General features: G+C 37.8%; 1 protein-coding gene across 1 annotated transcript in view; it reads right to left on the reverse strand.

Moving 5' to 3' along the window:
* Nucleotides 1–8,811: 8,811 nt before the first annotated feature.
* LOC115212929 (kelch domain-containing protein 4) overlaps nt 8,812–16,018 on the reverse strand; it is a 29,077-nt gene continuing 21,870 nt past the window's right edge. Inside the window, exons 10-13 of the mRNA XM_029781762.2 lie at nt 15,493–15,649; nt 12,635–12,919; nt 10,807–10,864; nt 8,812–9,040 (exon numbers count right to left, since the gene is read on the reverse strand). Of these exons, the coding sequence (XP_029637622.1) occupies nt 8,844–9,040; nt 10,807–10,864; nt 12,635–12,919; nt 15,493–15,649 (697 nt within the window). The 3' untranslated portion in view covers nt 8,812–8,843. The remainder of the gene's footprint in view (nt 9,041–10,806; nt 10,865–12,634; nt 12,920–15,492; nt 15,650–16,018) is intronic.

Consider the following 16,018-nt stretch of genomic DNA (forward strand, 5'->3'; position numbering starts at 1 on the left):
CTGCTGAGTTACAGAGATGTAAACACCCAACACTGGTTGTCAAGTGGTGGTGGGAGACAGCCACAGACACAAAGACATACACACATAGATAGACATATACATACGATGGACTTCTCTCAGTTTCCTATTTCTTTACTGCCCAGGAGGGGCTACACATAGAGGGGACGAACAAGGACAGACAAACGGATTAAGTCAACTATGTCAACCCCAGTGCGTAACTGGTACTTAATTTATCAACCCCTGAAAGGATGAAAGACAAAGTCGACCATAGCAGAATTTGAACTCAGAACGTAATGGCAGATGAAATACTGCTAAGCATTTTGCCTGGCGTGCTAATGTTTCTGCCAGCTCACCGCCTTCAGTTCAGTTTCGGCTTCTTTCAGTTTCTGTCTACCAAATTCACTTGCAAAGTTTTGGTCAGCCTGAGGCTATAGTAGAAGTGACTTGCACAAGGTGCGACACAGTGGGACTGAACCCAAAACCATGTGGTTAGGAAGCAAGCTTTGTTCCATACAGCCACTTTGTTTAGTTACTTTTTTATTGCTCTACATTCAAATCCTGTTGAAACTGAGTGAGTTAGCCCTTCATCCTTCAAGGAGATTGGGGTGCAATAAGGATTGCCAAAAATACATAACAGTACAATATGGAGGTACTTAAAGTAATTAGAAATTGCTATTATAAATCATATTTTTTATAATAAAGTGTGTCAAGAAGTGTACTTGGTGTACAGTTTTGGTTATTAATTTGTTGATTGCTCAGAAAATATTTTGTAGTGTTAAGTCACAAATAAGGTTATGTGTGTGTATGTATGTATGTATGTATGTATGTATGTATGTATGTATGTATGTATGTATGTATGTGTGTATGTATGTATGTTTGTATGTGTGTGTGTGTATGTATGTGTGTGTGTATGTATGTATGTATGTATGTATGTATGTATGTCTGGCATCAGTAATTACTCAGGGTAGGCATCAGTAATTACTCAGGGTAGGCAGCTGGTTAACTTTGTGTAGTGAAACATAAAAAATAAGCAAAATATGCAACTGAGTTGAAGGCAGATTTACTTCTGCCTGTATAGCCCATAAAGAAAATGTTGTAGGAATGTACATATATATATATATATATATATATATATATATATATATATATATATATATATATATATATATATATATTATATATATATATATATATATATATATATATATATATATATATATATATATATATATATATATATATATATATATGCGCAGGAGTGGCTGTGTGGTAAGTAGCTTGCTAACCAACCACATGGTTCCGGGTTCAGTCCCACTGCATGGCATCTTGGGCAAGTGTCTTCTGCTATAGCCCCGGGCTGACCAATGCCTTGTGAGTGGATTTGGTAGATGGAAACTGAAAGAAGCCTGTCGTATATATGTATATATATATAAGTATGTGTTTGTGTGTCTGTGTTTGTCCCCCAGCATTGCTTGACAACCAATGCTGGTGTGTTTACGTCCCTGTCACTTAGCGGTTCGGCAAAAGAGACTGATAGAATAAGTACTGGGCTTATAAAGAATAAGTCCCGGAGTCGATTTGCTTGACTAAAGGTGGTGCTCCAGCATGGCCACAGTCAAATGACTGAAACAAGTAAAAGAGTAAAAGATATATATATATATATATATATATGTGGAGGCGCAATGCCCCTGGGATAGGGCAGTGGACTCGCGGTTTCGATTCCCAGACAGGGGTGTTGTGAGTGTTTATTGAGCGAAAACACCTAAAAGCTCCACGAGGCTCTGGCAGGGGGTGGTGGTCCCTGCTGTACTCTTTCACCGCTCTTTCTCCCACTCTTTCTTCTGTTGGCCTGCTCGCTTAGCCAGCGAGGTGGCGTCATTCGAAGGCTAAAACATGCAAAAGCATTGTGACCAGCGATGTGTAACCTACATCTGATGGACTGGTCGTAAAAAAAAAAAAAATATATATATATATATATATATTACACACACACACATACCATGCTGCCCATAAAATAACCTTATATCTATCCATGCTCAATCCCACCACCATCCATATCTCCCTCTCCCTCCCATCGCAATGCCTGAATATTGAGGGATTATATAAGATCTGTTAGTATTAGATATACCTCTAGCTATCACCCCTTTTCCCAGGAGTCACTCCTTATTGACATCCATCACTCACTCACTTACCATCACCTATTTCTATAAATATGCATCCTTGTTTCTTGCCACTAACTTTACCTTTCTGTACTACTAGCCACCAATTCCTCTTTTCCACCCATCACCCATTATTGACATCTGTCACACTCTCTTCCCATTGACCATTCCATGACTCTCAATCACTTACTTTCTTCCTTACAAAAAGCTATCTACCATCAATGTTGCTCTCTCATTATCCTTTGCCATTTCTCTTTCTTCCCCATTACACTCTACCATCATTGTCTATCTTCCATTACTCCACTGAACTGTGTCTCTTTCATTTCTCTGTTCTACACAGCTCCCCATTAATCACTCTGTTTCCTCATCATACTCTGTTTTCTATCTTTCTCTCATCCTACTTCATTTCTGTAATCACTCTGTACCCTCTTTCATTCTATTGGTCCCATTATCTCAAATGAACAGAGGCAACATAGAAAAGCAAAAAGGCCTTTTGTCTTGTAGGGTGACCTTTCAAGTGGTGGTACCACAATAAAATCCATCCAATACACTTTATGGAGTGGTTCGTAAACACACAGAAACAACATAGAGGATTAAGGCGTCGAGCTGGCAGAAATGTTAGCATGCCGGGCGAAATGCTTAGCAGTATTTCTTCTGCTTTTACATTCTGAGTTCAAATTCCGCCGAGGTCGGAATTTGAACTCAGAACATCTTTTTGGGGTCCATAAATTAAGTACCAGTTACGCACTGGGGTCGATGTTATTGACTTAATCCCTTTGTCTGTCCTTGTTTGTCCCCTCTATGTTTAGCCCCTTGTAGGTAATGAAGAAATAAGAAACAACAGAGAATTGAGCTGATGGTCTTTTTGAGGAAAAGACAACCTCTCTAGTGCTGGTGCCATCATAAAATGTAACTAGTAAACTCTGTAATGTGGTTGGGGTGTGTGTAGGGGGAAGGAAATTATGACATGACCTTACGGCTGTTAGTTTTCTCCCCTTGATGCCAAAGACCAAATCTCACTTGAATTGAACTTGTTTTTTCATCACTCCAGGCTTGCTAACTACCATTGGTATTACTATGTGCCATCTCTTTAAGTGTTATTGTCTCTAAATAGGTAGTAGTGGTAGTAGTAATAGTTGTAGTAGTGGTAGCACTATGAAGACATGCACTGTAACAGTATGTCACTGCATCCTCCATTTGTTGGTGATTCCTTCCTCCTGGTGGATGACACCTTTGCACCCCTCAGGCAACAACCCTCCAACCCATGGGTCTGTTTTGGGTAGTTGTTGCTAGTGAGGGTTTTATAAGGTTGGAGTATAAATCCTATCTCTACTTCTTTTAGTTGCCTTTCATTGTAATAGAGGAAACATCAGTTCTATTCTTCGACATGTTAGTCCCCATACAGCACTAGAGCAACCTGAAATGAAATGTCTTGCTCAAGAAAACACAAGACCTGGTCCAGGAATCAAACCCTCAAATTTGTGATTGTGAGTGCAACACGCTAAACACTATGCCATGTGCCTTCTATATAAGGAATTATTATTAATATTTGTTGTCATACTGCTCTTAGAGATCAGATATCCCCCATAGTGTTTTCTGTTCGTTAATCTTAATGAGATAATCCATTGTCTGTTTGGATAATGGACAATGATTTAGGCTGACTTCAAAAATTATACAGTATTTTAGACTATTCCACCTCTCTCCCTCAAGTCTCTTTCCAATAACCAACCTTACATAATGTAACTTCATAATTTCAGAAGTATAAGAAAACGATAAAAAGAAATATTTTTTAAGAATCTGTAATGAGTTATCAACACTAATTTCATATTTATTTATGCAATTGAGTGATAACTTGAGCAGAAAGTGAGAGAGAGAGAAAGGGAGGAGAGAGAGAGAGAGAGAGAGAGAGAGAGAGAGAGAGAGAGAGAGAGAGAGAGAGAGAGAGAGAGAGAGAGAGAGAGAGAGATAGTGTTGTTGCATTATTCAGTTTTGAAATCCATGTAACTGTCAATATTGTTAAGCTTGTGAAATGCATTGATGATCTCCTCAAAAGAAATCTGCATGACGTCATCCATACACCTGGAAAAGAAGCTGCAGGATTAGCAGGTGCTAAGTGCAGTGAACTCTAGCAGGTCATGTGTGTGTGTGTGCAGCAAGGCTGATAGACTTGATTTCTATCAGTGGTCTTAGATGCAAGATCCATGAACACTATTGTACTGAAACACAAAAAGATGTTAAAACAATTGTATATATGTAAAGCTTTGCCTGGTTAACAATAATAATAATAATAACCCTTTCTACTATAGGCACAATGCCTGAAAATTTTGGGGAAGGGGTTAGTTGATTATATCAACCTCAGTCCTTGACTGGTACTTTATTTTTCACCCCAGAAGGATGAAAGGCAAAGTCAACCTCTTCTTGTGTTTTCTTAACTATTCTCTAGAACAATACTATGTGCAAAACCAAATATATGGCACCTTAGGCATAATACCAACTTGAACTTCTAACTTGTTGTCTCTTGAGGTCTCTGGGTGATACTAAGCAAAAGTCAAACTTATAACAACAACAACAACAATACAGTTGGATGACAAGCGAGTTTCGTGTTGCTCTCAAGCAACTATGCTCTCCCGGGTTGACCTTGAGTGACTTCAACACAACCAAAGCATCCTATAGGGGATTAGTGGAGGGGAGGTACGCCGACGAGCTCGGAGCAAACCTGGACGTCGACGAGGAATACCTGACCCGCCTGTTCAGGACAACTTTCGGGCCAGGGCCCATGGACAACTTCCAGAGATCCCTGGCCTGGCAGTGCTACTGAGAAGCGCTACCCGTTTGGGATAAGCTCTACAGACATGGCTCGAGAAACACAGGGCCGACCTACCCGAGATGCTGTCAGAGCGACGAAACCGTTCTGCACGCACTTGTGCAGTGTCCAACAATTTCGACCTGTGGGCTTATGTTGAACAACTGCTGTCACGTGTGGGACGAGTTGGTTTATCAGCCGAGTCTATCGTCAATATTGTCAAGCCTATTTTCATCATCCTTGTGGCTATGGTGAAAGAATGTATCTGGTGGATGCATCTGAAAGGATTGGAGACAAACACTTTCCTCTCTGGTCAATCTCTCATCAACTTTTTCAAGTATCACTTGAAAAGGAAAGTGAGAGTAGAGAGGCTAGTTTTGTCTAGTGAATGCTTCAAAAAAAGATGGGTGATTATCGCATGCATGGCACGTATGAATGAGGAAGCCACCTTGAGCATAATCCTATGAACCCGGAAAATTTAAAACAGAGGGTTACCTACTTGCAAACAAATGTGGTAACATGTAACATTATTGACCGTAGTTACTGTGGCATTTTCTGTAGGCTTTTCTTTCCACAGATAAACCTTATCTGCTTACCCCTTTACACTTTACATCATGACATTTCTGTGATACTCGATCCCTATTGATCGTTTTTTTTCCTTTTTTCTTTTTTTCTTTCCCTTTTATGATCCCTTTTGATCGAAAACCTACCCCACTTTTTATTTTTATTTTTCTCTCCCCAAAAAAGAAAAGCTCTAATCTGTCCCGTCTGTGTGCAGCCCTGTGTGGCTAATAAAGAAACATATCTATCTATCCTATTTCTTTACTGTTCACAAGGGGTTACACACAGAGGGGACAAACAAGGACAGACAAATGGATTAAGTCAGTTATATCGACCCCAGTGCGTAACTGATACTTATTTAATCGATCCTGAAAGGATGAAAGGCAAAGTCGACCTCGGCGGAATTTGAACTCAGAACCTAATGGCAGACGAAATACTGCTAAGCATTTCGCCTGGCGTGCTAAATACCAGCCACTTACAGGGTGTGCTGGATGCTTTTTACATGGCACCAACAGGTCAGCAAGTAACTTGCAAGACAAAAACAGGTTATACAACTCAGAGGAGAAACAATTGTAGTCTCTACACAAATATGCTTCAGTCAAAGGAAATTCTTTGCATAGATATTTTTTTTACTGCTGAGTGCCCATCATATATATATATATATTTAAAAGGAATAATTAATAAATTTTTCCCTTGTGAGGTTTTTCACGCTTACTTGATAAATTCTTATAAAGAGTTTATCCTATTTTTCAATATATATATAATATAATTATTGATAATAGGGAAGTTATTTCCAAGTCCACAGGGGAGAGAAATTCAATTTAGTGGTACTAAAATGAATTTCTCGCTATATTATATACATATATATAGGTTTAAGAGACAGAACCACCTTCAAGCAACTCAAACAACATTATCTATGATAGAGATATATAAGATTAACTTTTATCAAAATTAATATCTACAATTACTATTCTTAATCATATATTAAATTATATAGACGTGTTGTCTATATAATTTTATTAATGTGATAAACAGTAGTAATTTTGATAAAAGTTAATCTTATATATCTCTATTATGGATAATGTCGTTCAATGTTGTTTGAGTTGCTTGAAGGTGGTTCTGTCTCTTAAACTTATATATATGTATATATATATATATATATATATATATATATATATATATACAAACATATATATACATACATCATCATCATCCTTTAATGCCCATATGTTTGCATGGGTCAGATGGAAATTTTTGAGGCAGATTGTCTACAGCCAGATGCCCTTCCTGTTGCCAAGCAAAGTAACATATTCCCCATTGCTTGACATGTTTTTCACAGAATACTGGAAGCATGCAATCTCACTTGTATGATGGTCATTTACAACCATCATGTAATGTCTAGACAAGGTTACACACACCATCATCATTGCCGTGCTGGCATAAGTTGGATGGTTTGACAGAAGCTGACAAGCCAGAAGACTGCACCAAACTCCACTGTCTGTTCTGGCATGGTGTTTACAGCTGGATGCCCTTCCTAATGCCAACCACTTTACAGAGTGGACTGGATCCTTTTTACATGGCACCAACACTAGTTAGGTCTGCTTTGATATTGTTTTACAGTTGGATACCCTTCCAAATGCCAACCACAGGCTTCTTTCAGTTTCTGTCCAACAAATTCACTCATAAGGCTTTGGTCAGCTCAGAGCTACTATAGAAGTCACTTAGAAGAGAGTGAAGGTACAGAAGAATCATGGAGGGGGATGGGTAAGGTCATAAAGCGGTAGGAAAATGAGTTGGATATAAATATGGGGTGGAAGAGGTCAGATGTAAAATTTCCTTATACTAAAGATGAACTCTTACAATGGGCATATTTCTAATACTAATGCATTTTTCTTAGGTATAGGCAACATAAGTGAAATGAATAGTTTTTAGTAGTGAAATTCTAAATAGACTATAGTTTTATTTCCCAAAGAACTAATCTTTGTTCTCTAGCATTTATTTTAAAAGACTCATAAATTCAGTATTTTTTACCTTTTTCTATCTTTTACATTCATTAACATTAAATAAACAAAAGAGAAAACTCTTCCAGTATAGGACACTAATTTATTAAAGGTAGCAGTCCCAAAATATTCGGTTGAGGGTTCTGTCCGGATATACAAAAAGATCCCTGCAGTAGGTATGAAACTGTAACTCACAGCAGTTCTCTGCTAACAAAAAAAATCTGGAAAGGCTAACATGTTTCAAATTCAATAAGTCAGAAGAACATTAATGATTTTAAATTACTTCATTTCATTTGATATATACATACACTTTTACTTGTTTCAGTCAGTTTGACTGTGGCCATGCTGGAGCACCACCTTTGGTCGAGCAAATCAACCTCAGGACTTATTCTTTGTAAGCCTAGTACTTATTCTATCGGTCTCTTTTGCTGAACCACTAAGTTACGGGGATGTAAACACACCAGCAACGGTTGTCAAGCGATGTTAGTGGGGACAAACACAGACATATATACAACGGGCTTCTTTCAATTTCCGTCTGCCAAATCCACTCACAAGGCTTTGGTTGGCCTGAGGCTATAGTAGAAGACACTTGCCCAAGGTGCTATGCAGTGGGAATGAACCCGGAACCATGTGGTTGGAAAGCAAGCTACTTACCACACAGCCACTCCTGCGCCTATAAATATATTTATACACACACATATATACACTACATCTTGATGTCTACAAAACAATGACGTCACATTGAGAATGGTAATTTCTTCTTTTATATATTGGTGTTCATTTGTGAGAAGATAAAGTCTTCACATTGTGAATCATGGTTGCTTGATTTACTGGCAGTAAAATATCCTTTAAAAACGAAAAAGACATCTCTAACTAGACAGATGGGTCACATCTGGAATATCATTGTCCATGCTCGCCTCAGTCAGGACTAACAATAACAAAACTAGAAGGTTTCCAGACTAAATTCTGTTACCAAGTAAACGAGCTGAATGCTTTGAATCTCGTTCAGAATACGAAATAAATGTTTGAGGTAGAATATAAATATTTCAATAAATCAGTTAACTATTTAACCAATCAACTGATGCAATTCATTTCTCATCCGTAGCCAATACAAAATGTACATAAAAACTCAAGGGAAATAAATCTGTATGTTACTCATGTTCAACGCAATCTTCACATTCTATTTTATATTGTCTATATTTACACAGTTTCAAACCAGAAAGACGTTTGATAACTTTTCATCATCTCATTTGTATTTAGTTATTAATGAATTTAAAGCAAGACCAAATTATTAGAAATATATATTTTATTACAGAAAACTCAGTCGTCATGAAGGTAGTCTTGGCACATCCGTAAAGCAAGTTTCTTTATTTGTTTAACACTGAGAGTTTCCTTTTCAGCCTCAGCATTCTCTTTGGCTTGCTGAAGCCAGAATTCTTGTGTACGTTCAAAGTATTTTTCTTCACTTTCTCCATCATTTATATCTGGAACATTGTCGTCCACATCCATGTCAGATTCTGAAAACAAAAAAATAAACAGTACATTGTCAATCTTCTTCCTCCTCATCAGCATCATTTTACATCTGTTTTCCATGCTTTCATGGGTTGGATATTTCGAAAGGTACCAATGGTTCACAGGACTGAAATTAGTGCCAAAGTCACAGTTCTGACATGTTTCTATGGTTGGATGCCCTTCTTAAAGCCAACTTCTTTATGAAGTGCACTGAGTGCCTTATGCATGGCCCCAGCACTAGTGAGATTGCCTTGACTGGGAAGGAGGATAAGAAATAAGATGGTCGTTTGAAGCAAAGTGTTGAGAGGTTAACCCTTTCGTTACTGTATTTCTGTTGAGATGCTCTGTGTTTCTTTCAATTACTTTAAATATAACAAAGAATTTAATTTAATAACTTAGTTATCATTCAGCTAGTGTTAGGAACATAAATTGTGACTAAGGTTTGGTGGAAGATTTTAATTCAAAATTTATGAAAACAAGACATTTGTACTACAGAGCCAGAGCCGGTTTCAGCCGGGTTGGTAACGAAAGGGTTAAAGTATGCTGGGGGAAACAGGAACAGATTTACTGTTTGTACCTCAAATTGGCTACCTCGAATTTTACATGGATGGGTGGTGGGGCAGAAATGGGGCTCAAACTGAAGTAAATATGGTGACAATGAAATGCCTGAACATACAGTCATGGCAACATGTCCAAGAGATGTACAGAAGAGAGTGTAGACACAGAAAAATGAGAGAGGGAGTAGGTAGTAGTTGTAAGAAGGCAAGAGGAGAGTGAATAGGGACGTCCTCACGAAAAGAAGCACTTTCTACTCTCTGTAAAGTGGTTGGCATACAGCTGTAGAAACCATGGCAAAGCTGATGTTGGATTTTAAAGAGGCCTTGTGCCTTGACAGATCTTGTCAAACCATCCAACTCATGGCAGCATGGAAAATGGCTGTTAAATTATGATGCTGATGATGGGTGGATGTCAGATGAAAGGCTTCATCATGTTAATCATGAAGTCTTACATCTTAGCTTTTTCTAAGGCAACAGTTACCAGTGTTGCCTTACTGGCACGTGAAAAAGCAATTGAGCGAGGTCGTTGCCAGTGCTGCTGGACTGGCTCCTGTATGTATGTCAAGTACATTGTCCCTTGACTTACTAAGTCCAAGGTGGCACATAAAGAACACCACTTGAGTGTGGCCGTTGCCAGTACTGCCTAAATGGCCCTCATGCCGATGGCACGTAAAAGCACCCACTATACTCTTGGAGTGGTTGGCATTAGAAAAGGCATCCAGCTGTAGAAACTCTGCCAGATCAGATTGGAGCCTGGTGCAGCCATCAGGTTCACCAGTCCTCAGTCAAATCTTCCAACCCATGCTAGCATGGAAAGTGGACGTTAAACGATGATGATAGGCAACATAAGTGAAACAAACTGTCTTCAGGAGTGAAACTGTAACTATATTGCAGCTTTGGCACACCAAAAACTTACCTTTGTTTTACAGCACTTATCTTTAAAAGATTCAACATTAAAACAAGATATACACCTCAATTCATTAAAAGTATGTCCCAAAATATCTGGCTAAGGGCTCTGCCAAGATGTACTGGAAAATCCTTGCAATATGTATGAACCTGTAATTCAAGATCCAGTAGACTTTATAATTCAGCGGAGTGAATGCTTTTGTCATTTTCACATTGTAAGGAATTTGCTGATTGTTTGATATCTATAGCTAGTATTTAAATAAGAAAGCAAAGACTGATTACTGAATGAATAGTTCACATTGACTTACCAGTATCCGAACTGTCACTTTCTTTATCATCATCTGAAGAATCTGATTCCTCCCATTCCTGCAACAAGAAAAGGAAATTTTATAAGCTTCTTGGTAATAGAGACACATCTGAATTACAACAGATAATTATCTACCTTTATTCACATTATCCTTCAATATGTGTTCTGATTAAGTGTTATGGTAGCCAATGTGGACTTATATTCAAGAACAACAGCTTATTCAGGGGCCAAATGGAAGTATATCAGTTAATAAAAGTATATTAGAATCTCAATGTGTGAATTTTAATAAATTCAATTTTGAATGAGCTGAAGCTAAGTACTAAATTACGTAATTAAAGACTAATAAAATGAGCTAAGGGGAAATAACTCAAGAGAGAGTTAATGGCTTGGACTTAGTAAGTCAAGGGACAATGTACTTGACATACATACAATATTCTCCCAATTGAAGAAAAAAATTCTTGAAGGAGTAGAAAATGACAGACAGACGTACGTACGTACATATATACATACATACATACATACATACATACAGAGACTGGCTGATTCGTACATCACAAGTCCAATCTGTGAGTGGAACAGTAAAACTATGCATGACTCTTCTCAATTTCCAAATGCAAATTTGTCTATGTGAGCTACATATCAAAATGGAGAGCTTTGTATCTTGAATGGAAAACGACTCCCATCTCAGTGGAAGATTTATAATAATTAAAAAATAGAAGAGACAATGCATGTAATGAAGGCACGTGGCTCAGTGGTTGGTTTACTCAGTTCATGATCATAATGTCATGAGTGGTGCACTGTGTCCTTGAGCAAGACACTCTATTTCATGTTGCTCCAGTCCATTCAGCTGGCAAAGATGAGTGGTACTTGTATTTCAAAGGGCTAGAACTACGTTAAGGGCACATGTCAGTGAAGTGTTCAGCCATTTGCACATAAATTTCACGACCAAGCTGTTCTGTTGAAAAAGATAAATTGGAACATTTGTCATTGTAACTGACAGACTGCTAGTTACACACACACACACACATTAAAACAAAAAGTTGAATTCTGCTCATAAAGTTTACCAAAGGTTTTGTATCCACGAAACCCAAAGCCTTGTGAACAGCTTCAGCTGTCCCCAAGGCTTTGGCTTTGTGGATATGAAAACTTTGGTAACTCTATGACTAGAATTTAACTTTTTGTTTTAATAATTACTGCTCTATTCTTTGGAGTGTACTTCTTTTCTGATATATGTTTTATTGACTACATATGCATACATACATACATCATCATCATCATCGTTTAGCGTCCGCTTTCCATGCTAGCATGGGTTGGACGGTTCAACTGGGGTCTGGGAAGCCAGAAGGCTGCATCAGGCCCAGTCTGATCTGGCAATGTTTCTACAGCTGGATGCCCTTCCTAATGCCAACCACTCCATGAGTGTAGTGGGTGCTTTTTATGTGCCACTGGCACAGATATATAATTAATTAAAACTACACATTAAGTACAGGATATCATCAACAAGTGAAAAATAGGGTAAACATACAGAGATAAGTACAGGACAATATATATATATATATATATATATATATACACACACATACCAGGCATCTTTAATTTCCATTTACCAAATCCACTCACAAGGTTTTGCTTGGCTTGGGGGCCATAGTGCAAGACACTTGCCCAAAGTGCCGCACAGTGGAGTTGAATGTGGGAACACTAATAAGAAGTGGAAAGCAAACTTCTTACGACACCACCATGCCAGGACCTTTTTTTATGAAGTTGAAATTATCTCCTTTCCCGTTGGGAATCACTAACAATTACTGCTAGGCATTTGATTGACCACTTACCAGCTTTTTAGTATCCATTTCAATAATTGTATTCCACTTGTGTTTCTTGCTGAGATCCAAAGAATAAAAGTCAGACAAAGTAATCTGTGCGTCACCATCTTCGAAGAGACCTCCATATAAATAAAGCTGACCACCTGTGATTGCTAATAAACAGTTCATTCTTGGAGATGGCATAAACGGATCAAATGTATTTGAAGATGGATTATCAGATTCTGTGAGACCGGAAGCTGTTTCAGAACTTGGTCCTATGACCACAGTAAATACACCATCACTGCTTGTAGATACCTAAAAAAAAATATTAAAAACCCCTTGAAATCTTCTACATAATAAAACATCAACAACTAAAACATACAACTTTAAAAAAAATATAGTTTCAAATTTTGGCACAGGTAAGGGTACCCCTCAATTACATTGATCCCAGCACCTGACTGGTACTTTATTGTAATAACTCCCAAAAAAGTGAAAGGTAAAGTCAATTTTGGTGCAATCTAAACTGAGAATATAGAGCTGGAAGAAATTCCATTTAGTATTTTGTTCAATGCATTAACGATTCTGTCAGCCTGTTGCCTTAGTGTTTTAAAAAATATATCAATTTTCCATGAAATCTCAAAGAAATTCTTGATTAGACATCATCATCATCATTTAATGCCTGCTTTCTATGCTGGCATGGGTTGGAGGGTTTGACTGAAAACTGATAGGCTGGCAGGGCTGCACCAGGTTCTGATCTGATTTGGTAAAGTTCTTATGGCTGGATGTCCTTCCTAATGACAACCACTCCAAGAGTGTAGTGAGTGTCTTTTTACACACCACCAACACAGGTACCAGTGACCTGACACCAGTATTGGCCACGACTATGGTTTGACAGATCTACACAAGCACAGTATATTGCCAAAAGTCATGGTCACCTGTCACTACCTCCATAAGGCCCAATGCTTGATTGGTGCTTTTTACATGCCACCAGCACAGGTGCCAGTTAAATGGCACTGGCATCAACTATGGCTACAATTTCACTTGGTTCGACAGGTCTTCACAAGCACAGCATATTGCCCAATGATTGAAGAATGCTTTTAATGGGCAAGTTACGCAACACTGGCATCGGCCATGACTACGATCTCACTTGGCTTGATGTCACTGCCTCCATGAGGCCCTATTAAAAAAATTTGGCAAATATTCCTGAAATGTCTGGTTAAATTGGAGATCAGCACACTAGGCTTTACAAAAGCAAATTAAAACCAAAGTTGCATTATTGATCAATAGCATTCAAGACTAATTTGAGACATTAACAATACAATTTTAATGAATTCTATTTTTTGGTAAGTTTGCTTTGTTTGAAAAAAAAAAAAAAACAAGTGTAAACCATTGACTCAACAATACTACATTACTAGTATCAAATGTTATTGATCCTAGGGAAATGAAAAGTATAGTTAGTAGTTGTGTGGAATTTCAGCTCAGAACCATGTGGTACCAAACTAGGTGCAGTGTAATGCTTAATACAGCATTCAGCCATTTGCACCTATGCACTCAATATTTACATATGTAAAATACCAATTTTTTGTTTCAAATTTGAAAGACAAAATTAAATCTGGTTGATGTTAACTTTACTTTTGATTCTGTTAGCAGCAAGGTTAATGAAATAAATAACAGTAATACATTGAGAGTAAGGGCTCACACATATACAAAAGACCCTAATATTAAAAAATTATTATACAGAAGCAAGCTGGTAGAATGCCTAGCAGCATTTTGTCTGTCTTTATACTCTGTGTTCAAATTCTACCGTTTATTCTTTTGAGATCAATAAGTACCAGTTAAGGACTGGGGTTGATGTAATCACCTTACCTCCTCCTTTGAAATTGTTGGCCTTGTGCCAAAATTTGAAACCAATATTAAACAATTATTAATGACCTAAAAACAGTAAAACAAAACAAAAAGAAAGATGAACTTAATTGGTATCAGAGGTAGTGATATGAAAAGAAGGTTCTAGACCACTGATTTTATGGTTTACCAACAAAGGATAAGCATATTATCAGATGAGCTTCTGCACAGTTTTCTTTTATCAAATTTCACTCACAAGGCTTTGGTTCATTTGGAGCTATTGTAGGAGACACTTGCCCAGAGTGCCATGAAGTAGGACTGAACCCAGAACAACATGGGTTGTGAAATAAGCTTTTAATCACATGGACATGCCTACGCTCATTCCCTCAGTGTTCAAGCAATTTTTACCAGACTTAATCCATTACCTGATTTAACACCACCACTTGACTCTTGGGTGCTTTTAGCAGGGTTCATTCTATAGTAAGTATCCAAGCCTAGTTTCAGGTCCGAAGACAACTTCCCCTTTTCTTCCCATGAGTCTCAGAAGTTTTGTAAAAGGCCATGGATGTTGTATTTCCTCCTCTTACTACATAAGAAAATAAAATCGTGATCTGGGCTGTAATGAGATATGTTATTGTGCAGTCTGTTCAGCTAAAGTGGTTGCTAGTCTTATTTCACAGCTGAGCAGTTAACATTAGGAGGAGCACTACATCAGTAGTGTGGCAGGATCATAACAGCATCAGACATAATGTTTTGCAGTTAGTTATGGATCTTTACATTCTGTGTTCAAGTCTTGAAGAGGTCAACTTTGCCCTTCATTCTTCTTCAGTCAACAAAAAGTATCAGTGAGATATTGGAGTCAATTTAATGAACTATACTTGCTCCCTAAAAAATGTGTGGCCTTGTGCTAATATCAGAAATGAAGAGCATCTCACTGTTAAAACCAATTCTTCAGCAATTTATATTCCATTATTAAAATGTCTTGGAGTATGTCATCTATGTTAGAATGAAAAAGTGAATGCAAAACAGCTTTTCAAAATAATCACCTTTTCGACAGGCTCTTTTAATTCTAACTGTTCCAAATCTGCTGCAGCATTATCAGCAGAATCTTCAGTTTTTGCTTCATCGTCGGAACTTTTGTCTTCATCACATTCATCTTCTTGTTTTTTACGGCGCTTCTTCTCACCTGTTGTCTTCTTTTCACTAATGAAAAATATAACAAAAACCACAATATGTAAGAAGGGTGTTGTACCTGAGTTGGAGTATTGTGATAAAGAAGTAAAATATCGAAATAGTGAAGACAGAGAACTTCTTACAATGTAAAAAAGGAAAAGTGTAACAATCTTTACTCTCTTTACTCTTTTACTTGTTTCAGTCATTTGACTGTGGCCATGCTGGAGCACCGCCTTCAGTCGAAGAAATCGACCCCAGGACTTATTCTTTGTAAGCCTAGTACTTATTCTATTGGTCTCTTTTGCAGAACCACTAAGTTATGGGGACGTAAACACACCAGCATTGGTTGTCAAGCGATGTTGTGGGACAAACACAAACACACACACACATATATATATA

Source organism: Octopus sinensis, linkage group LG6, assembly GCF_006345805.1.
Source record: "Octopus sinensis linkage group LG6, ASM634580v1, whole genome shotgun sequence".
NCBI classification, from domain to species: domain Eukaryota; kingdom Metazoa; phylum Mollusca; class Cephalopoda; order Octopoda; family Octopodidae; genus Octopus; species Octopus sinensis.